Source organism: Bos taurus, chromosome 15 (genome assembly GCF_002263795.3).
Source record: "Bos taurus isolate L1 Dominette 01449 registration number 42190680 breed Hereford chromosome 15, ARS-UCD2.0, whole genome shotgun sequence".
Lineage (NCBI taxonomy): Eukaryota > Metazoa > Chordata > Mammalia > Artiodactyla > Bovidae > Bos > Bos taurus.
In genome coordinates, this window is record NC_037342.1 from 34,230,083 (window position 1) to 34,253,814 (window position 23,732).

The 23,732-nt window shown below is 46.2% G+C and overlaps 1 protein-coding gene across 1 annotated transcript; it reads right to left on the minus strand.

Moving 5' to 3' along the window:
* Positions 1-967: 967 nt before the first annotated feature.
* Positions 968-23,732, minus strand: SCN3B (sodium voltage-gated channel beta subunit 3; the record flags this gene model as incomplete). The annotated part of the gene is given in 7 exon segments (NM_001046495.1): positions 968-1,022; positions 1,382-1,461; positions 4,582-4,720; positions 10,848-11,073; positions 14,227-14,390; positions 22,882-23,060; positions 23,369-23,732. Coding segments are annotated over 5 exon segments (648 nt in total). The 5' UTR covers positions 22,937-23,060; positions 23,369-23,732.

Below are 23,732 nucleotides of genomic sequence, written 5' to 3' on the forward strand. Positions count from 1 at the left end.
CATTATGAATTCCCAGGTTAGCCCCAGTCCTATCACCTCACTCATTTGCCATCATCCGTCTCAGACTAAAAACACATTTCTTAGTTCTGTACCATTCCCAGATCCACCGTCCTTCTGGAAGACGTCTCAGATTCACAAATCTTTTCACTAAAGGAATTCTTCAAGTCCACTGCCTTTCTGGCCAGTTTCTAGTTACCTGAATCAGACTTCACCTCAGCCAGGTAATCCACCCATTTCTGTGCTTATGAAAGAGACAAGGCCATGGCCAAATTCAATTTTGAAGTCTTCATAAAATTATCCCATCTTGGGAAGCGTAAAGTGGGCAGTGCCTTGGGCTTATATCTACTTCAGTTTATCATTTAAGGTCTCCTAGAGTTGAGTCTCGGGTGCCTCCTATAAAATGCGTGATAATACTGATCCACAGAAATTTTGAGAAGAACATTGAGATTTCACTCCCAGTGCCCACTACCACCCAGCCATCTCAGTTGGTGTGCTTACCTAGGAAGATACACACATGTTATCCCCCAGGAGGGTCATGAACACACTTGTATGACTTCCCAAGTCTCCTTCAAGAAATCTCACTTCATGACACTCTTGCTTTAACCCAAATCCATCACTCCCGCTTCCTTCCAAGAAGACATCCACTCGCAGCAATGGGAGAGTAAGCCGGCTCTAGCCAGAGGGAGCCGATGCACGTGTCCACCTCCAGCACATGTTCTAAGTTGAATGGAGCACAGAGGAGGGGTCCAGTTGGCATCAGAGCCACTTGCTTGAAAGTGAGGGCAGGCTGAGATTGAGTCATGTAGAAATGTTGGCTCCTCAGTTCTGGCAAAGTCTTGAGGTGTGTAGAGGTCTGGTGGAGTTAGCAAGGCAGAGGTGAAAGTTCAGAGGTGAGTGGATGTATGAAGAATGAACTGAAAGGATGGACGCACGAAGGGAAGTGATGTGGTCCCTAGGGCACCCTCCTGATGCAGTTGATATCACTGGACCTGGGACAGCCAGCCCTTCGGTGTTCCGGCCACCTACCAGTGGTAAAACAGCTCACTGAGGATTGCCAGCCCAGTCTATCCCAGCCAAAGACTGACCTAATCCACGACCCTTACATAGGAGGGAGAAGGGGGATTACTTTCTGTCACTGTGTGTAAGGAATTCAAGTTGCCCCCAACACTCAGGCCAAAGCAATTCACCTTTTGAAGGACTTGAACCTTGCACAGAGCTTTATGACTTGGGCATCAACTTTAAGATGGACCCTAAGGATGGGGACTCTATGTAGAGTAGAAATCTAAGGGACCAAATCTCAAGTCACCTTGGTTTGTGCGTAACAAGGCCACCTGTACACCTGCCTCCTTATCTACCTGCCCCTCCTTTCCCTGTACATCACCTCAAGTTGACCCCTTCTATTCCTCCACTGGGACTGCAGAGTTCTCTTTGTTCTCCGATGGGATGGCCAGGTAGTCAGACCTGTTGGAGGAGAGACAGGGAAGAAAATCAGTGCATTTTGTATTCAGAAGAGGAAACAGGAAAAGGGAAGGAGCGAGGGCCTAGGAACAAGGATGCCTCTTGAACAGGAGGTCTCTGCATCTCCTCCTGGCCGTGTTACCCAAGAGAAAAGAAGAATGGCCCTTTCAGCAGACTAGAATCAAGAGTTTTGGTTTTTTTCCTTCCATAAGCAATGCACGAGTCTTCTCATTTATCCACATTGTTCTCAAGACTTAATACTGTTAGATTAAACCAGCCAAACTGATGGATGGGAAACAAAATGTTTTCATTTTGCTTACTATTGGTGATATTGAGCATCTTTTTCATAAGCATATAAGCAATGTGGGTGTGTACTTCTGTGATATGACTGTTCATTTGCTTTCCCAGGTTCTCTTCTGAGATATTTATCTTTTTTCTTCATGGTTTCATGTCCTAAAAATATCTTCTCCCAGTCTGTTGACTGTCTTTACTTATAGTGTAATAAAAGTTATCATTCTTTCCCCTCTCTGATTTGTCTTTTGTATTTTAAGAAATTCTGTTTTCTAAGGTAATAAAGATATTTTCTTATATCCCCATGGGCTCCCCAGGTGGCACTAGTGGTAAAGAACCCACCTGCCAATGCAGAAGGCATAAGAGATGTAAGCTTGATCCTTGGGTGGGGAAGACCACTGGAGGAGGGCTTGGCAACCCACTGCACTTGCCTGGAAAATCCCAGACAGAGGAGCCTGGCAGGCTATAGTCCATGGGGTCACAAAGAGCCAGACATGACTGAAGCAACATAGCATGCATGCACTTGCATTCCCTAATAGAATTTTATAGTTTTACATTTTATCTTGTCTTAAATCCTCTCACAACTTATTTTCGTTTAGTCTGTTTTATTTTCTATGTGGATAAAGAATTGTCCTTATACCATTTACTGGACAGTTCATTCTTCCTTCAGTTTTTAAAAAAAATATTTATTTTATTTGTTTATTTATTTAATTTATTTATTTGGCTGCACCATGTCTTATTTGTGGCATGTAGGATCTAGTCCCCTGACTAAGGATAGAACCCAGGCCCCCTGCGTTGGGAGCCTGGCGTCTTAGCCACTGGACTACCAAGGAAGTTCCAGTGGGGTTTTATTATTATTATATAGGCATTAACCTTTTGGGGGCTCTCTGCCTTTTCTGTTTGCCCCTGTTGTATGTCTATGTCAGTCCAGCTCTATAAGTAACCTTTGTATCTGATAGGAAGAGTCCTATCCTTCCCCAAAACTTTCTCTTTGAAATAGGCAAACTATATCCCATGAGCTAATAATGGTTGTTACCTGTTTAAAGGGTTGCACACAAACAAAATGAAAGAGCAGTAGGTGAAGAGCCCCTCTGTAGCGTGCAAAGCCTAAAATATTTACCACTGGCCATCCTCTGGCTTAAAGCTAGTTTTAGCCTTTGGGCCTCTGTATGACTTTTAAGATCAGCTTATTGAGGTCCTTGAACAATCCCATGGGTACTGTGATTGGAATTTTACTGCACGTGCAGATTAATCTGGGAGAGAACTGCTTGTTCCTTTCTCTTAGCAACTGATTCTAATCTTACGCTTCGGTTCCTCCTCTTATTGTTTTCATTCTTTCAAACAAACTTATGTTCTGTATTTTACCAGACCCTTCTTGTGTCTGAAGTCCCTGGGATTTAATCCTGCCATTTGTTATTTCTCTTGCTCCTGCTGAACTGTTTCCTGCTGTGTCTTATAGTTTTGGATCAGATTGTAGAATCAGATTCAGCAGTGCTTTATCGGAAGAGCACTATTAAGCCTCAACGGAAAGTGGGTCCCTTCAGGGTAGTTTTTCATTTGTTTTTACACAGTTATCACTGTCTGGGGACTAATTTTTTTTTATTGACTTTCTCAGCTTACAGGCTCCTGGATCATGTGGGCAGTATAAATTTAAATCCCAAACACTGTGAGAGCAGGTTCGTGGTTATCAATTCTCAAGAATCTTTTATGATTGTACTTGGAGGCAGGCCAAGTAGATATGTTTCCTTGGCTTTTGCTGGGCTGGTGCACTGATTATTTTGTGATCAATACTTTGCACGAGTTGTAACCCTCTGAGGATCCTAGCTCTTCTGGTGACCTCAGTTCCAACTCTGTTTCTTATGCCAGCCCAACTATGGGCACCTCCTGTCCAAGGGTGGCCACTTCCTGTCCAAGTGTGGGGCTTCCTGTCCAGGTGTGGCCACTTACTATGCTCTAGCACTAAAATCTGATCGCCTAGGTCACCAGGACTGACAGCCTCCCCAGCATATCATTTCTTTCCATCTTTATATCTTGGTCAATGGTAATTTTTTACTTTCCCGAGATGACAGATATCATGAAAAATGGTACTTTATCTTATCAAGCATTTCCAGGTGACAGTAGCCTAGATTTTGATTATCACCTCAGCTATGTACATCTGTGAGGGTTATTTTCTGTCTTTCCTCTCTCCAAATAACAGGCCAACGTGGCCCCTCAGATCCCGTCATTTGTTCCATATACTGGAGCTTTGGTGAAAATGGCCAGGGCACCCTCTGAACACTGAAGCAGTAGAGCCCTTCTCTGGATATTCAGTCACTGCCAAGCTCCAGAGGGAAGAACATGTTTGGAGCTCCTTAGCTAATAAAGGGCAGGGCCCAGGTAGCCTGATGAGCTCTGTGGTTTACAGCAAACAGCTGAATGTGATGGGAAGAGCATGGACATTAGACACGCTTCAGTTCAAATTCCAGCCTCTCCTCTCTACCTCATGCTGAGGTGCAGCCTCAGCAAACCACTTAGGCTCTGTGAGCTGCTTCAGCATCTAGAAAATGGTCATAAAATGCAGTTTTATGGGATTGTGGTGCCAACTGATGGCCTTACCTGATGGCTAAGAATGAAAGGCATGAAGTCAAACTTTGCTTTGCTTCTTATAATGGTCTGGGGCAAAGGGTCTCGGGCTCAACTTTCACATCTGTAAAATGGGTATATGCCTGCTGCCTACCTTAAAGCTTGTTGTGAGGGAAAGTGGAGGACTGTGTAAATCGCTCACCACCTTACCCATGAGAGCAAGCGCTCTGAAGGTGCAGGCTATCCCTATTTTGGCATCTTTGGACTTACGCATTTTCTTGGGCCGCCTCTTCAGCCTTCGAGACCTTCCTGTAGCAATATATCATCTCAATGAGCAGCCACAGAGTGAGGAAGACCAGGAGGATGTACATCATGATTTCTGAGACCACAGAGGTGAAGTCCTCTCCAGCTGCAAGGGGGAGAATGAGACTCAGAATGCGCAGTCCAACAAACCCAGAGCCGTCACTGAGCTTCGAGATGTATGAGGCCTATTTTTAGGTGTCTTAAATAAGCAATGGTCTAAAGGAACTTGAGAAGTTATCAAAGAGCTTTAATATCCTCCAGCTCTTGTGTCTGTCAGCTTTCTCACTAACTTTCTTCAGATGCTCTGGAGGGAGACATGGGGGAGAAGGGTGGCTTGGGGAAGAAGTCGTAGAGCAGTGGAAGGAATCCTGGAGCCGGGTGAGATACACCGCACAGCTGAGTCCCCATTTTCCTACTTCTTGCTGTGTGAATAGTCATTTCCTTGATTTAAGACTCAGCTTCTCAATTTGTAAAGTAAGGATAAGAATTCACACCATACATCGTCTAATGTATTTAAGAATATCTGTAAGATGTAAGGGTTTCCCTAGTGGCTCAGTGATAAAGAATACACCTGCCAATGCAGGAGACATGGGTTCGATCCCCGGTCCAGGAAGATCCCACATGCCTCGGAGCAACTAAACCCCTGTTGCAGAAGTATTGAGCCTGTGCTCTAGAGCCCGGGAGCTGCAACTACTGAGCCCGTGTGCCACAGCTACTGAAGCCCACGTACCTAAAGCCTGTGCTCCACAACAAGAAAAGCCACTGCAAAGAGAAGCCTGTGCGCTGCAACTAGAGAGCAGCCGCCGCTCGCCACGACTAGAGAAAAGCCCACAGCAACAAAGACCCAGCACAGCCAAAAATAAGGAAATACATAAAATTTTAAAAAATAACATGTAAAAGTCTGCACAGGTGTGAGGCACATGTCCTAGGTCTACAGACTCTGTCCTCTGAACTTCGGATGGCAGAGCATCATGTCCTGAGACACAGGGTATCAGAAAACAGGGACAAGGCCAGTGCTATCAACCCACCCAGTCTCCTGGGCATGCTCTCTGCAAGTTTGGATTAGAAACAAGGACGGCCCCAGCTCAGCTTCCTTTCAGGTCATCCCAAACCCAAACAGAAATGAGGATTTGAGAATTCTGTGTATTAATCAGGCTGTCCCCAGAGTTCTACTTCTGGAACACAGTTTTTTTTAAATGTTTATTTATTTACATGGCTGTGCTCGGAGAAGGCAATGGCACCCCACTCCAGTACTCTCGCCTGGAAAATCCCATGGACGGAGGAGCCTGGTGGGCTGCAGTCCATGGGGTCACTAGGAGTTGGACACGACTGAGCGACTTCACTTTCACTTTTCACTTTCATGCATTGGAGAAGGAAATGGCAACCCACTCCAGTGTTCTTGCCTGGGGAATCCCAGGGACGGGGGAGCCTGGTGGGCTGCCGTCTCTAGGGTCGCACAGAGTTGGACACGACTGAAGCGACTTAGCAGCAGCAGCAGCAGCAGATGGGTCTTAGTTGCAACACGTGAGCTCTTCAGTCTTCATTACAGCATGTGGGATCTTGTTCCCTGACTAGGGATCAGACCCTGGACCCCCTGCATTGGAAGTATGGAGTCTTAGCCACTGGACCACCACAGAAGTCCTCAGAACACGGATCTGATTCTGCTGTATCCCTGCTGAGAAGTCTTCAGTGTTCTACATCTCCCTCAGGACAGAGATCTGACTCGATTAATGCTCAACAGGCTCTCAAGGCCACTCACTGTGAAGCCTTCCTTGCCTCACTTCCATTCTCTTGGCCAGAAAAACCTCTCTACTCATACACACTGTGGTCTTCTGGAATCTGTGAACATTTCTTCTTCCTCTTCCTAGATTGTATCTCACACCCCACTGCTACCTCTGTGCCAACATTGTCTCCTGTTTTTCAATCTCCCACAGATTCCTCTAGGCTCCACAGAAGCCCCCCCCTCTGTAAGCCTTCCTCAACTTCTCATGCAGAATTATCACTCATGTCCTTCTCCAGGCACTTTTCCATCCATTATAACACTTCCCAAGTTGTTTTGTGATGTCTTTATCACTCTTCTGTACTGACTGGGTGCTTTTTAAGAATATATTTATTTCTGAATGATCATCCTGTTGTCTAATCCTGGAATACTTGAATTATTCAATAAGTATCTGTTGAATGAAAGAATATAAATAAATATTGATCTTCCATGTTTCCTAACCCAAAAAATGACAATTAAAACATGATCGGGGATTCCCTGGTTGTCCAATGGTTAGGGCTCAGCCTTTTTAATGCCATAGCCTGGCATTCAATCCATGATCAGGGAACTAAGATCCCGCAATTGTGAGCCACAGCCAAAAAATTATTTTAATTAAAAAATAAATAAAATATGATACATGCCAAATGTCCTGATATGTATTCCTTCCTAGTGGGAAGGAAGGCTGCACTCAGATTTCCCTTTGCTACCTCTTGGCAGCAAATTAGATTCACAGTCCTTGGTTATTCATAGGACCCAAGTCATCCCCAAGGCTTAGCTCATTAAAAGCACAGCATAGCCACAGCCATGACCTTCAGCTCAGAGAAGCAGTCCAAGTGTTACAGGAGCACCCAGATTTTCTAACTGGAGCTGGAGGCACAGGAGAATGCCATACACGTTAAATGTCCTCTCACAGGCTGGCTACAGCCTGATTTGCAATGTGCTCAACTTAAAGCACGCGATCTCTCTCTCTCTCTCTCTCTTTCTTGGCTGTGCTGGGTCTTCCTTGCTGCAAATGGGCTTTCTCTAGTTGTGGCAAGTGAGGGCTACTCTTGATGAAAGTGAAAGAGGAGAGTGAAAAAGTTGGCTTAAAACTCAACATTCAGAAAACTAAGATCATGGCATCTGGGCCCATCGCTTCATGGCAAATAGATGGGGAAACAATGGAAGCAGTGAGAGACTTTGTTTTGGGGGTCCCCAAAATCACTACAGATGGTGACTGCAGCCATGAAATTAAAAGATGCTTGCTCCTTGGAAGAAAAGTTACAACCAACCTAGACAGCATATTAAAAACCAGAGACATTACTTTGCCAACAAAGGTCTGTCTAGTCAAAGCTATGGTTTTTCCAGTGGTCATGTATGGATGTGAGAGTTGGACTATAAAGAAAGCTGAGCGCTGAAGAATTGATGCTTTTGAACTGTGGTATTGGAGAAGACTCTTGAGAGTCCCTTGGAGTGCAAGAAGATCAAACCAGTCAGTCCTAAAGGAAATCAGTCCTGAATATTCATTGGAAGGACTGATGCTGAAGCTGAAACTCCAACACTCCGGCCACCTGATGCGAAGAACTGACTCATTAGAAAAGACCCTGATGCTGGGAAAGATTGAAGGCGGGAGGAGAAGGGGACAACAGAGGATGAGATGGCTGGATGGCATCACTGACTCGATGGACATGAGTATGAGTAAGCTCTGGGAGTTGGTGATGGACAGGGAAGCCTGGCGTGCTGCAGTCCATGGGGTCTCAAAGAGTCTGACATGACTGAGCGACTGAACTGAACTGAACTGAGGGCTACTCTTCGGTTGCATTGCACAGGCTTCTTCTTGTGGTGGTTTCTCTTGCATAGCATGGGCTCTAAGGTGCACAGGCTTCAAGAGTTGAAGCACTCGGCCTCAGTAGTTGCGGCTCGAGGGTTCTAGAGCGTGGGCTCGGTAATTGTTGGTGCATAGGCTTAGTTGCTCCTCGGCATATGACATCTTCCCAGTCCAAGGGTGGAACCTGTGTCCCCTGCATTGGCAAGCAGATTCTTCACGACAGGACCACCAGGGAAGTCCCCTATCTCTGTTTAAGTGCAGAAATCAGGGCCTTCCCTGGTGGTCCAGTGGTGAAGAATCTGCCTTCTAAGGCAAAGGACACAGGTTTGGATCCTGGTCAGGAAACTAAGGTCCCACATTTTGTGCGGCCTCTGAGTCTGTGTAAAAAAAAATAATTTTTTTGAATGCAGTAGCCAGCAGTTGTACTGTAGGAAGCTGTCCTTAGTACCTTCATTAGCCTTTAGGGGAAGAAAAAAATTTCTGTCTTAGAGCTGGTCCAGCTTGAGCAGAGAGAAGGGAGAGGGTCTGGGACCATGGGGGTGGAGCAGACATGGGGATGTGTCATGGTGGAGGGGGGCAGCATGGGAGCAGTGAATATCTGGGGGTGGGCTGGAGGGGGCTGCCAAGGGGTTGCAGGGGTTGGGGAAGAAAGCAAAAGTGGCAGAGAGTGGGATGGTGCTGTGGGGAAAATACGTAGTGGAAATAGAGCAAATAGAGGCAAAGACCTGGACTACAGTCCTGCTTCTGGCGCTAAGGTGCTTCATGTGCGGGCAAGCCCTCCTCTTCAGAGCTCTGTCCCCCAGCCACAGGATGGGGGACCAGAGCTGCACCCTCCAATCACTTCCAATCACATACGCCAGACGGCACCCCGACCAGCTGAACTCACACTGCAGGAATGGTGCAGAGCCACTTACACCGAAGGAAAGCCCCCTGGGGGATTTCAATGCTTGTTCTTTGGTTAGAACCCCTAGATTGAAAGAGTGCCAAGCTTCCTTCCAGCCCTAAGAGAGCCTGAGGGGCTCGGTGGCTCTGAAAACAAATTTACTCTCCCTCTGTTCCTACTCAAAGATGGCTCTGGTGCCTGGCAGGTGGACAGGCTGCACTTCGCCACACTTTCCACTGGCTGCACCACTCTGGAGGCAAAACCTTTGAGAGCAGGAGGTAGAGACAGAGGCAGCCTCCGAACGTCTGGCAGTCACCAGCCGACAGTCCCGATGGTGAACAGCAGAGGGCACCAGGCTCCCTTCCCCCAGGGAGCACAAGTGTGTAAACAGAAGAGGATCCCTTAGGGAGGTCTCAGCCCAAGCCCTTCCATGCACACAGAAGAGATGGGCTTGCAGAGGGCAAGTGGTTCACCAAGTCTGAGCCAAGTGCCCTGAGCATCCCTGTGCACCATCAGGATTGACCTACCTTCCGTTTTAGTCTAGTCTAAATCATGACTAAATCATGACATGGCTCTCTCTTGCTGTTCACTCTTTTGCGTCATGAACTTTATCACCATAACATGATACGTTTGTGGCCTGGAAGTCAGGATTCCTGGCATCCTTTTATAGGAAGAGCCTGGCTTTAATGTGACCTCTCCCACCTCTCCTGCCTCACAGCTTTTGTCTGTGTTCACCGTCCTGCATCTTGGGGCAGCCAAAGTGCTGAGAACGTGCTGGAAATGGATGGTCTAGGAGAAGCTAGGTACAATGGCATCATCATTTTGCCTGGGTGAGAAAACAGAGAGGGAAATGCATATACCACTTTTCTGACACCTGAAGGAAAATTTGCAAGGGGTGAATGAGGAGCCATGGTGCCCCAAACACGAGTCTATTAAAAGCAGAACAAAAACAGTTCTAAGTTCACCTTCACGATTCTGGACTTAATTGCAACAAACATTTGAGTTCGAATGATGAAAGGACTTCCAAGCCTAACAAGAAACCACCTGGGGGAAATCTGAAAAAATGTAAAGACTAGAGAGCTAAACATCTTTCCCCTTCTCCCAGCTGAGCATGAAGTTATGTAAGGAGAGACGCCATGCACGGAGGAGGGGCTGCTCATATGATTACTGTGGAGGGAGACAGATGACAAAGACTGTCAGACTTTGGTCTGGAGCACTGGTTCTCAAAGCGTGGTCCCCGGCAGCATCAGTACCTCCTGACAATTTATTAGTCACATAAATTCTCAGGCTCTGTGTATGGAATCAGAAAGGTTGGGTTTAAGAAGTCTTGCAGGGAAATCTGAGGCTGGCTGAAGTTTGAGCACCACCAGTTTAGAGGTCCGTATGGATCACAGACAGGAAGGTAGATGACCTCTAGGGAACCGCAGGAGATTTCTCTGAGCCCATGGAATCAGAGATTCAACACAGGCCAGAGAAGACGGAGCTGACTTGGCAGTTTCAGGCTTCGCAGAGGCTGTCCTCTTTCTCTGAAGGTGCGAGGCCACGGACCAGGTAAAGATTCCTGTGTTATCATCCCAAGCCTTTCTGCTTTGAGGAAAGGCACAGAGAGAGGCAAGCTCTCGGGCAGCTTGCCGGAAGCTGGCCACTCCAGGAAGACAAGCCAGCGGTGGCAGTTTTAGATCTCACCACTCCAAATACATGGGAGTTTGCATTCTTCAAGGGGCTCATTTGTGTGGAGACCCACTGTCTTCCCTCCCCTGAGAGACCCCGGGCCCCAGCCTTACCCTCCTCGGTAACACGGAGGGGGATCAGCCGGGTGGTCTTCACGAAGGGGCGATGTGCCTCGAACTCAAACTCCCGGGAGACGTTGCAGGTGTAGAGGCCGGAGTCGTTCAGGGTGACGTTGAGCACAGTGATGGACACGTCCTGCAAGTCTTTGCTCCCGTTCCACTGCAGGCGCCCCTGGAAGGGGCTCTCCACCTCCTGGTGGCCGTTCCGATACTCGTAGATCTGTACGTGGAGAAACGGTGGGGGAGGGCCATGAGAGAAGACAGGGGAGGGGTGAGGACAGGGCAGAGAAGAGGACTAGATGGTGCATGGACAGGGGGGAGGGGGTGATGTTACCAGCAGCTCCCAAAATGTGGGAGTGGGGTGGAGGCTCAGAGCGGGGCAAGGAAGAGAGCCAAGGCAGGGCAGGCAAAGGCACAGGGGGGTCAGGGCACGTGGACGTGGAAGGATGGGGTAGGCAGGAAAAGGGGGTGGAAAGAAAGAGAACAGAGGAAGATGAGTGTCACATACCGGAGGCTGAGAGAAAGGAAGGACTGGAAGGATATGGAAAAAAAGAACAAGAGAGAAAGCTGTGCCGTGGGGGCCGCCAGCGAGAGATGGAGGCAGAGAGGCAGCTTCATTTGTCATGAAGGATCTGAGAGCTCCGGCCTCCAAATGTGACTCTTAGAGTTGATCACCACTGAGGGGACATGGGCAGTCGTGGCCAGGCCACAAGAAGGGGACCCAGGCTGCTCAAGTGGCCCAGATGAGCAGAGAGATGCCAGTGATGTGCGTGCATCAGCTCTTCCACTCTGGGTGGAGTTAGAGCTGATCGCTATGTTTCTTTTCTCTGACACTTCCACCTTCTGACATACCTATTTTTTTCCCCTCTACAGCTGTGCAGTTCATCTAATCTCTATTGGCCACACGTGGCTACTTACATTAAAATTCAAATTACTAGGAATTAAATAAAATGTAAAATTCTGTTTTTTCAGTTGCACCAGCCCCGTGTCAAATGTTCAGTGACACCTGTACCTGGTGGCTACTGAGTTGGACAGCATGAATATGGAATGTTTGCATCTTCGCAAAAATTTCTATTACCATTACTCTGTATTTCCAGCACAACTGTTAAAGCTTCTTTTCCTCCATCTGAGCCATCTTTTTACTTTGGGCAGGCCTGGAAGCAGAGCAGGTGGCTGGCATATAACCAGGCCTGAGGCTTCATGGGGACCTCTCCACCTCATTAAGATGTCCAGGCTCCTGCAATACTAGGTCCTGGACACTAGCCTTGGTCAAGGTCAGCCCTGAGCTGCGGACTGGAAAGGCTACTGTCCCAGGCCTGGCACCTGATTGGAGCAAAGCCACTTCAGAATGACATGTCCAGCCTAGAATTAGAAATGAGCCCAGCTTTAGGAGAGCTAGAGACAAAAGCAAGCAAAATTCAATTTCATCCTAATGTTGTCTCCATTAGGTCTTTGTGGAGAAAAAACTTGCCTCCAGGAAGATGAGGCAGTACAGTAAAAAGGGCTTTGTATCTGCTCTCAGACAACCTGTTTCATATCTAAGCTCTCTTTACTAACTAAACTTCGATTAGTTGCCCCTTTTGGGTATATGTGTGCATGTGTATTGGGCTTTCTGGGTGGCTCAGCAGTAAGAATCCACCAGCCAATGCAGGAGACACATGAGACGTGGGTTCAATCCCTGGATTGGAAAGATCCCTGGTGGCGGAAATGACAGCCCACTCCAGGATTCTTGCCTGGAGAATCCCATGGATGGGGGAGCCTGTCGGGCTACAGTACATAGGATCCCAAAGAGTTGGACTGAGCACGCACATGTGTGTGTGTGCTTGTGTGTGTTCTTAATCAAACACTTATATAGTGTTTCCTATATCAGAACTATTTTAAACATGTTAAAAATTATAGCTCATGGGACTTCCTTGGTGGTTCAGTAGTTAAGACTCAGCGCTTTCACTGCACTGGGCATGATTTTGACCTCTGGTCAGGGAATTAAGGGGCTTCCCTTGTGGCTCAGCTGATAAAGAATCCGCCTGCAATGCAGGAGACCTGGGCTCAATCCCTGGGTTGGGAAGATCCCCTGCAGAAGGGAAAAGCTACCCACTCTAGTAATCTAGCCTGGAGAATTCAATGGACTGTATAGTCCATGGGGTTACAGAGTTGGACACAATAGAGCAACTTTCACTTTCAGGGAATTAAGATCCCACATGCCACATGATACAGCCAAAACTGAAATAAATAAAAATTATAGCTCAAGAGTCCTGGTAACAAGTCTATGAAGTAGCTATAGTTTATATCCCCATTTTAGAGATAAGGAAAGTGAGGTACAGAGCAGTTAAGCAATTTGTCCAAGGACACAAGTTAATAAGCTGTGGAGTCAAGAACCAATCCCACGCAGCCTGGCCCCAGAGAGAATGAAAGTGTGAATAACTGTCATCCCCAAGTTGGTACTCAGATTATATAACTACCATTTTGGCACTGGCACCAACCAATCAGACTAACATTGGTCATGGCTGATCTCTCAGTTCCCAGACCACAAGGAGGTCAGAGGTTCCTCGTGGGAAGGATGGTGGTGAAGCCACTAGGGAGGTTTAGCACAAGTAACCACTACAGGATGGCCCAAACACTTTACCCACTGATGTACATGTACTAGTTGACCATCAGCTTTGGTCACCCCGACATTCTTACTTCAGGGGTGAGATGAAGAGACGGTGAGACTTAAATGGGTTAAACCCATGTCATTCCATTTAATAACACAGCGTTATTTTAATTTTTAAAATAAACGTATTGTTTTTGGCTGTGCTGGGTCTTCGTTGCTGCACAGGGGCTTTCTCTAGTTCCATCACGTGGGGGCTTCTCTTCTGTGCGGAGCACAGGCTTCTCACTGCAGTGGCTTCTCTTGTTGTAGAGCACAGGCTCTAGGGCTCAGGGGCTTCAGTAGATGTGGGACACGGGCTGAGTTGCCCCGCAGCATGTGGGGTTTTCCCAGACCAGGGATTGGCAGGTGGATTCTTAACCACTAGACCACCAGGGAAGTCCTTCAGTTTTTCTACTAATTTAATCCATCCAGTAGGATGGTGCAGAGATTAAATGAAAACACCTGCCTAGTGGGGTGACTGACGCACAGTGGGCTCTAAATACTATTTATGTCTTCCCCCCCTTATTCTGTTTATAACTAGGAGTGCTCGGAGCTGGCCGGGCGCCCTCCCTTTCGCAGAGGCTGGGCTACACTGAAGCTGTCAGTTATCTGCAGAGGAGCTGTCTCTCTTTGGAGAGAAGGAGCCAGTGTTTGTCAGATCGTCATTCCCCCAGACTGTCGGGAGCCAGGTGCAAAATGGCAGAGGCCAGCAAAGCAAAGACCAGAGTCAGCAGTCAGACATACAAGGAAATCTTTACCGCCCTCGGGCCTGTAGAACCATTCCACCACCGTGGTGGCCTCCACCTCCTCCCTCTTCATGCAGGAGATGCAGCGCAGCTTCATGGGGTTGCCCTGAACCGCCTCGGTCTCCGAGGGCACTTCCACACACACGGGGAAGCAGACGCCGACTAGAGAGAGGCCAGGAGACAGGGAGGGGCCAGGAGGTGTTGGGCAGAGGGAAGGGAGAGCAAGAAGGGAGGGAGGAGAGACAGAGAAGGAAGAACCATGAGACACATGGGAAAATAGCATGCACGTGTAAGTATCTCCCCAAGTACCCACTCTCCCGACCGGCAGGGATGAGCTGGCGTTGACCGAGAGGCTCACGGGAAACAGTGAGCTGCGAGCAGCACATATCTGACCCTGCCCTCAAAGACTCAGCATCTAGGTGCAAACAGGGTACCTCTGCATCCACCCATTGACTGCATGCACCCCTTCACTGAACCAGCATCCACTGAAATCTACCCTGTGACAGGCCTGATGCTGAGATTCAAAGTTGCACAAAACACTCACCACGCCCCAAAGGCGTTTATAGTCTAGCAGGGAAGGCACACTCCTAAGTGTCATGAAACCAGACCGCGGTGACTGACATACTAGTAATGTGCTCTGTTCCCAGAGGAGGGGCAGTTATTCCTGGCTGAGCTGGGGAGAGAGGAAGACAAGGATGGTGAGACTTGAGGCCAGAAAGGGAGATCGGACCCATGTTGTGGGGACCTCTATATGTACTGCACAAGGAGGGGGGCATATGTTTCAAAGCCATGGAGAGATGTAAGCATATCTGTGTTTTATGGGAGATGTAGGTAATTCTGAGGCATAGTGGAGGGCAGAGCAGCAAGGAGGACAATGTGAGCTGACCGTGGGACTGGGGCGATGCTTCACGCAGAAGAGGAGAGACACAGTTAAGAATCGGGAGGGGGAAACTAACACGACATTGTAAAGCAATTACACTCCAATAAAAAAGCAAACAACAACAAAATCTCACACCACACACAAAAATATAGAAAAGAATTACATGAAAAAAGACATGCATAAAATTAGAGGAGAGTAGTAAGAAACATGTTCAAATTTCTTAAAGGGAGAGAATTTTAAAATGTAAGTTATTTCTATATCAAAAAACATACAAAACAAAATAGAAAAATAAATGCAGAGTGGTAGAAATGAAAAACATTGGGAGGGGTGTCAGATCGGAGGGCACCTTGCATGCCACTCGGAGGTCTGGACTTATAGTTCCTGCCCCCTAGAAACTTGTGGCTCATTAAAGAGGGTAAGTACATCAGACTGAAAATTCAGAATGAATCAAAAGTGGGATGTGGCTGCCAACAAAGCAAGTGCAAATGTGGGCTGTGTTAACAGATGTAGCTGTAGAACAGAGAAGGAACAGTTCCTCTGTGCTGCTCAGAACAAATCTGGACTATGAGGATCAGTTCCGGTGTCACAGTGTACAAAAGGAAGTTTGTAGGGGAAGGCAAGATGGAGAGGGTCTGGAGCAAAGTCTGGTAAGAACAAAGCGGGGTGGCCGGGGCTGCTTAGCTTGGACATTGACACATCTGTCTTCAAATATTTGAAGGAAGAGAAAATAGATTTCTGTGGAAGAGAAAATAGATTCTGACCAGCTCCAAAAGCTACATGAAAGTAAGGCTTGCTCAATTAAAAACATTTTTTTTTTTTTGGTGCTGAAGCTGTTAACAAATGCAAAAAATTTTTTCGTAAGAACCTTCTTATACAGAAGGTTCAAAAGTGAGAGGAGCATCTGGGATTCTTATATTAGGACTTCTAACCCCTCCTGAGGCCACCTTCTCATTCATGATAAAAACAGAGCCCCTAAAAATGAAACAATACACACTGTCATTTAAAAACTTGGTCCACTGTGAGTGGCCAGTCTTTCCTTCAGTCTGTCTTAGTTCTTCCTAAAAGTAGAGGAAAGCTGTATTCAGAGCTTAAAATGAGATTGACCAACTAATTAAGAGTGAAAAATGAAATATTGGACTTAGAAGGGAACAAATTAAATTTTTAGACATAGTGTTTAAAACTAGAGGCACTATGATACAGTTTAGCATATTGAGATAAAATAAATTTCATTGGTTTGGTTTTAAAACTCTGAGCAAGCTGGGACTGCTCTAGTGGGCAGCCTGCAAGAGGCTCCCCTGCTTTTGCATATTTGTTGTTGCTCAGTTTCTCAGTCGTGTCTGACTGCAACCCCATGGACTGCAGCACTCCAGGCTCCCCTGTCCTTCACTATCTCCTGGAATTTGCTTAAATTCATCTCATTTCAAATTCATTTCACACATTTCTGCATATGGCTCATCACTTTAACGGGGGGAGGGTCCTTATCCAGGGAGAACTGATCAGAAACATTTTCAAAATGTGATACATTTGAAGTCTTGAGGATAGGCCTGTTTTCTTCTGTTTTTCTTTTTTTTAAGAAAGCATGGTCTATGCAAAAGTTTGTGAGTGGATAGAGGTGTAGAGACTATGCATTGAAAACCCCATGTAGCAGGGAGTCTTGAGGCACATGTATATTTAATGAGATGTGGTAAAGATGAATTAGTTAGAATTCCTATTAGCAAAATAGGAAAATGTTCCAAGTAATGTACAGTTACACTTATACAGGCAGGAGGAAGATGGCACTGGGCAACTGAAGGCTTGGGTTTGGTGGACTGTTTTTGCTTTTTTGGCTGCACCGAGTGGCTTGTGGGATCTTAGTTCCCCAACCAGAGATGGACCACAGTGAAAGCACCAAGTCCTGACCACTAGACTGCTATGGAAATCCCAGGTTGATAGACGGTTTAATCTCTATGAGACTCAGTTTATTCATCAACAAAATGCTGGAAATAATATCGAATAAATTTGTCATGAAAACTCTATGGGATGATTTCTACAAACATGTTCTGTACAAAGGATCATTAGAGACAGCCTCACTGAGAAGATGACACGGAGCAGGCACCAAATGAAAGAAAGGAGGGAACAAGCTATATGAATTATCTATGTGAAAGCGTACGGAGGAGAAAGCAACTCGAGAGTCCTAGGATGGGAGTGTGCTGGCAGAAGCAAAGAGCACAATAAACCACAGGGAACAGGAACTTCCCTGGGGGCTAGTGATTAAGAATCTGCTTTCCAATGCCAGGAATACAGGTTCAATCCCTGGTCCGACAACTAACATCCCACATGCCTCAGGTTTGTGCTGCAACTAAGACTGGATACAGCCAAAAATAAATAAGATTTTTTGGGGGTTGTGCTGGGTCTTTGTTGCTGCGTGTGGTCTTTCCCTAGCTGTGGTGAGCAGGGTCTACTCTTCGTTGTGGTGTTTGGGCTTCTCATTGCGGTGGTTTCTCTTCTTGTGAAGCACAGGCTGGGCTCAGTAGTTGTGGTCCATGGGCCTAGTTGCTCTGAGGCACGTGGGATCCTCCCAGACCAGGGATCGAACTTGTGTTACCCGCAATGGGGGCAGGTGGATTCCTATCCACCATACCACCAGGGAAGTCCCAAGATATTTTTAAAAATAATAATAAAGTACAGGGAACAAAGTGAGAATAGAAGGAGACAAGGTAGAAGAAATAAACCAGGACCGGATCGTGGCTGCCCTTGTAGACCATGACTAGGACTTTGGCTTCTGCTTTGAATGACACGGGAGCACTGCAGGGTTCTGAGTGGAAGAACGGCACAACATGATCTGACTGCTCTGTTGAGAATAAACTGAAGAGGTGAGGAAGCACAGGGTGGACGCAAACAGAACACTTAAAAGGCTGGTACGTGGATCAGACTGAGAGATGGTTCAGTGATTCTGCTTGGATGAAGATAGCAATAGAGCTGCTGGGCTTGCAAATGTCGTGTGCTGGACTAACATCCTTGAGTAGGTGTGAGGTGATGTACTCCAGTGAACATGAGGATGAGTTGGCCTTAACTATAAACACAGTTGGTTCATTTAGAGTAAAAGGGGGGAAAGCAGAATATATGTAGTCAGGATGGTCAGCAGGGTATAGAAGCCTCTCTTTGTTATGAGATGCCCCTGAGTAATGCAATCATCAGAGAGTAAGCCCCACTGACCACCTTCTCTTTGCCAAAGTCCAGTCTGAAGTCCTAAGAAAGAACCCTGCTCATGAGGTCAATTAAATTCATGAGGTCCCAGATAAGACATTGAAAAATGGCCACAAAATCCACTCATCCTTATTCGCTTTCCCTTTGCAATATGACTTGCTTCTTGGAAAAGACCCTGATGCTGGGAAAGATTGAGGGCAAGAGGGGAAGAGGGTGACAGAGGATGAGATGGTTGGATGGCATTATCGACTCAATGCACATTCTGGGAGATAGTGAAGGACAAGGAAGTCTGGCGTGCTGCAGTTTATGTGGTTAGAGTTGGACACAACTTACTGACTGAACAACAACTCCTTCCATCCAGAGGTAAAGTCTATTTTTCCATCCTGTGAGTCTCCAGTATACTACTTCCTCTCTTTTCATGAAATCCTCTAGATTCTAGAAAAGACTGTATGTATGGTAGACATTCAACCCACCCTGCTGACTATAAATAAGAAACTCCTGGAATAATCTTGACCAAATCATTTGACCTTTGGTCTCCTCTTCTGTTTCCATAGTAATAATTTGGAAACATGAGAAGGAAGAATAGATTGGTTATGATTATATTTAACTAAGGAATAGCATTAATCTATCTATATTAAGCAGTGGATAGTAATGTATATGTAACCAACTCCTCTAATCTTTCTCTTCTTTGGTTATCTGGTTATATTGCCCCTCTTGACTTTGCTCTACACTGCTTTCCTTTGTATTAAGAAAATAAAGGCTTTGATTAGAAAGTAAAACTTTCCAGAAAGAGGTAATAAATGACATTATTTGTAGATATGAACACCCTGAAATGACTTGGTCTATCAGATCTAGCCAGTCACTTAGTAAAGCCTTGAGAGAATGGGATGCAAAATGGGTTGCTGGGGGGAAAGAGGAAAACATTCCCCAGCACAACAGACATCTGGGAGAGTAGACCTGGAGAGGAAGAGCTGAGAAGATACTAGGAGGTGATGAGTAAGGCCCTAGGCTTGGGAGAGGAGTGGAAGGGTGGCTCCAAAGAGAAATGAAAGGACAGATGCCCACCTTGCAATCCTGTACAGAGAGCAGCAGGTGTGACCATAAGAGCTACAACAAGCACTAGAAGACCAAACTCACGAGATAAGAGTTCTCTACAAGTCCTTTCTCCTTCCCTGCACTTATTTTCTTATCTCTAAACTGGAAACGACACTACTTTCCCTGACTAACACCACTGGATTGCTATGGGGACCACATCTTCATTTGAAAACTGCTTTGTAAACTGTGAAGCACTAGGCAAGTGTGGATTTATTATTATTACTACTATTTACTTTAATGAAGGAAATGTGGAATTTTGCCGAATTCATGCAGAAAATAAAAGAATGGAAAAATTCCATTCACATTTGCATCATGTGACCAATCAGTTTGGGAAGGGTGAATGCATCTAAGCTAAGTGTTTTCCAATACTGGAATTACAGGCAAATACAATGAGATCGCATTTGTGAAGTGAGGCCTTCTCTCTAACATTTAATGGCAAAGTTTCCTGAACTATCTCTTTCTCTTTTTAGGTGTGTGTGCCTTTTTAAAATTAATTTATTTTTTTAAATTTATTTTTAATTGGGGGGAAATTGCTTTACAATGTTGTTTTGGTTCCTGCCGTACAACAATGCAAATCAGCCATAATTATACATACATGCCCTCCCTCCCTAGCCTCACTCGCTTACCCCATCCCATCCTTCCAGGTCATCACAGACTGCCAGACTAGGTTCCCTGTGCTACATAGTAACTTCTCACCAGCTATCTATTTTACACATGGCAATGTATATAGGTTGATGCTACTTTCTCCATTAGTCTCACCCTCTCCTTCCCCTACTGTGTCCACAAGTCCTTTCTCTATATCTGAGTCTCCATTCCTTCCCTGAAAATAGGTTCATCAATGCCATTTTTTCTAGATTCCATATATATGCATTAATATACGATATTTGTTTTTCTCTTTCTGACTTATTTCACTCTGTTCAAGATTCAAGGTTCATCCACTTCACTGGAACTGACTCAAATGTGTTCTTTTTATGGCTGAGTAATATTCCACTGTATATATGTACCATATCTCCTTTACCCATTCATCTGTCGATGTACATTTAGGTTGCTTCCATGTTCTAGCTATTGGAAACAGCACTGCTATGAGCACTGGGGTACATCCTTCTTTTTCAAGTACAGTTTTCCCAGGGTATATGCCCACTAGAGGGATTGTTGGATCATATGGTAGTTTTATTCCTAGTTTTTTAAGGAATCTCCATACTGTTCTTGGAGAAGGAAATGGCAACCCACTCCAGTATTCTTGCCTGGAAAATCCCATGGACAGAGGAGCCTGGCGGGCTACAGTCCATGGGGTTGCAAAGAGTCAGATACAACTGAGTGACTAACACACACACATACTGTTCTCCATAGTGGCTGTACCAATCTACATTCCCACCAACAGTGCAAGAGGGTTCTCTTTTCTCCATATTCTCTCCAGCATTTGTTGTTTGTAGATTATTTTTTGATGGCCATTCTGACTGGTGTGAGAATGGCCTTATGTAGCTTCTTAACTTGGTGAACCATGTTCAGAAGCTGAGGATGGACAAGGATAGGTGTAACACATATACTTCTTCCACAGATTTTTTTTTGGGGGGGGCAGGGGGATTGAGGGGTGGAGAGGAAGATGGGCACTTTGGCATTTTAGCAATATTCTGTAAGTTATTTCCCTACCATTCAACTGTGCAGCTAAAAAGGATGTTAGATATCTGCCCCAACATCCAGACTTACATATTTCCAAATACACATATATGAGGAACCAAATATTCTCAAGTTATGACATGAAAAGCTAGTGGCAGAGCTAAGACTCTGATCCAGGCTTTGTAAGTCCTAGTCAAAACGTCCTAGACTATAGCATACTCTCCCCTCCACTAGAATCCAGACATTAAAAACTTAAATTAGGGTTTGGGAAGAAAGGCTTTGTAGAATATCACCCAAGTTCCTCTACAACTTCACCTGTCATTGCTTTACTCATGTTCTTTCTTACGCAGCCCGAAGAACCTCTCCTAAGCCTCATGTCCCTAGTCTTCACCTCCCCTGAGGAAATCTCAGCCTTTAGTCTTCAAGACAGGTGAGATCATTGGCAACCTATTATGTCTGCTTCATGTTCAGATCTGGTCTACTCTACTGGGAATGGATGGCAGTGAGTCTGCCCTTGGGACTGGCCTTACTCTCCCTCTTTGTCCTTCACAGCCTGTCTCATCAAGCATTTTGTTCAACAGGAAGCTTGGCCCTGCTTCTGGTCACATGCAAAATCCAGATAACACTGGCAGCCAGAGTTAGTCCTGGAGGCTTAATAAAGAGATAATAAGGTAAAGAGGCAATTCCCATCAGCATATCTGCCACTGCACTAGCAGAATGAGTTCCATGCCAATCATAGAGCATGATCCCACATACCTAGTTTCAGTAAGGTAGGTGGGCATGCTCACATCTAATTATCCTGGCTATTGATTTTTAGCATGGAGGAAGGTAGCTAAGATGATGGCAAGGATATCAACAGGAGAGCACGTATATTTGACCAAGACTGAATGCCCATAACTACACAACTACACACAACTACAGGCACACACATACACACACACACACACACACACACACACACACTACTACATCCTCATCAATCCATTCAGATGCCCATGCTAACATGCTCCAACACAAACTAGCACACACATTCAGACGCTGAGGGATATACATCAATACAGTTAAGCATTCTCTCAGTCGAACATCCAGACATTATCATGTAGATTCATTAACTTCTGCCATACACAGCAGGCATCCCACTTCAAGCCCATCTCTAAGACCACTCTGCTCAGCTTTACTGTTCCAAGTATAGGAATCCCTTATTTGGAGAGAGAAGGTCACCTCACTGCTTCACAATAGATAAACAAGAACCTATTTATCTTTGAAGGCAAAAAAATCCAGCTCCCCAAACACCAAAGCACCTTAGTTCCCCATGTTCATGAAAAAGAAAAAAGATGCAATTCCCAGGTGCCTATTCATCTAATATATTACTGCAAATGGCTGAAGCCAATTTTATTAAAATTAAACAGTAGGATCAACAACTAAAGTATTTTCACTCCCAAAATGCACACATCCAGATTTTTTAATGTATAAAAATTAATTTGAAGAACTCATTGAGAAATGAAATGCAACTGCAACCAATATATATATATATATATATATATATATATATATATTTTAATAATGAACGTGACAGCATTCTCTTTCAGCAACAGGAAAGGGGGAAAAAATACTTTGTAATTAGCAGGAAACGGGAGGAAGGGTGGGAAAACCACCAAGGGAGGTTCGGGAATAAAGCATCAGAGGAATAGGGAGGCCTTTTGACAATCTCAAAATCCTAGCTCTCATGGAATCCTTCTGGATCCCATGTCTGGCAGACATGTACAGAGGGAAGCCAACCAGGGCTCCTTGTTGTCACCAACGATATCAATGTGTTATTATTGTTAACATTATTACTGTTATCTGCATCTCGCATGGCAGGGTGCTGGTACTTACCCCACAAGATGAGCAGAAGGGAAGCCAGAGGAAACAATCTGTTGAAGGCAGGCATCTTTTTTTTTCAGCGGGTGGCTTTCGGGGCTAAACAGAGATTCCCTGGGTCAACAACCGCTCCCTTTCAGAGACTTTCGAGGAAACCCTCTGGGACGAACTGGTCCACGGAGGCGACTTTCTGACTGAAATAAAGGCCAAGCGCCGGTGACTGGGGAGGCTCTTCGGGGTTTTGGAGCCAAGCGAGGGTTTCAGCTCCAAGCCACCCTAGCGGGCCGCCCCAGTTCAAAAGAGCGGATCGGCAGCTCGGGGCGCTCTCCCCAGAGCCCGTTGCTGGGATCCGGATCAGCACCACGGACAGTGCCTTCCCCGCCCACCCCGGAACTTCCAGTCTCCTGTTTGCGCGTCGCGGAAAGCTTGGCTCGGAACCGAGCAGCCGGCAGGCTCTAGGCGGCTGGGCTGTCGAAGGGGTCCATGTTAATCCACCTCTCACCTCCTTACGAACAGATACGCTCCAACCAGGATCCACCCAGACCCGGGAGCGCCGGCTTCATCCGCCCTGGCGGCTTCTCCAACTGGGCGTGCCCATATACCCGAAACCAACACGGAGCTGCCGTCTGAGCTACAAAATTCGTTCCACCTCGGTACCGTCCACACCCGCCGAGGCTCCCCGGGGAGATCCGGAGCGGCCAGGAAGAAGGTGGAACCTTCTGTTTGGCCGGCGATCTCAGAGGTGGGGCGGCAGGGAAGGGGGATGGACCCCTTCCCGGGAGCTCGCCCACAAGATCGTGCAAGGGCCCCGACCCTGGGTGGCAGGTGACCAGCTGCCCTTCTCCAAGGCCCCCTAGACCGTGTGT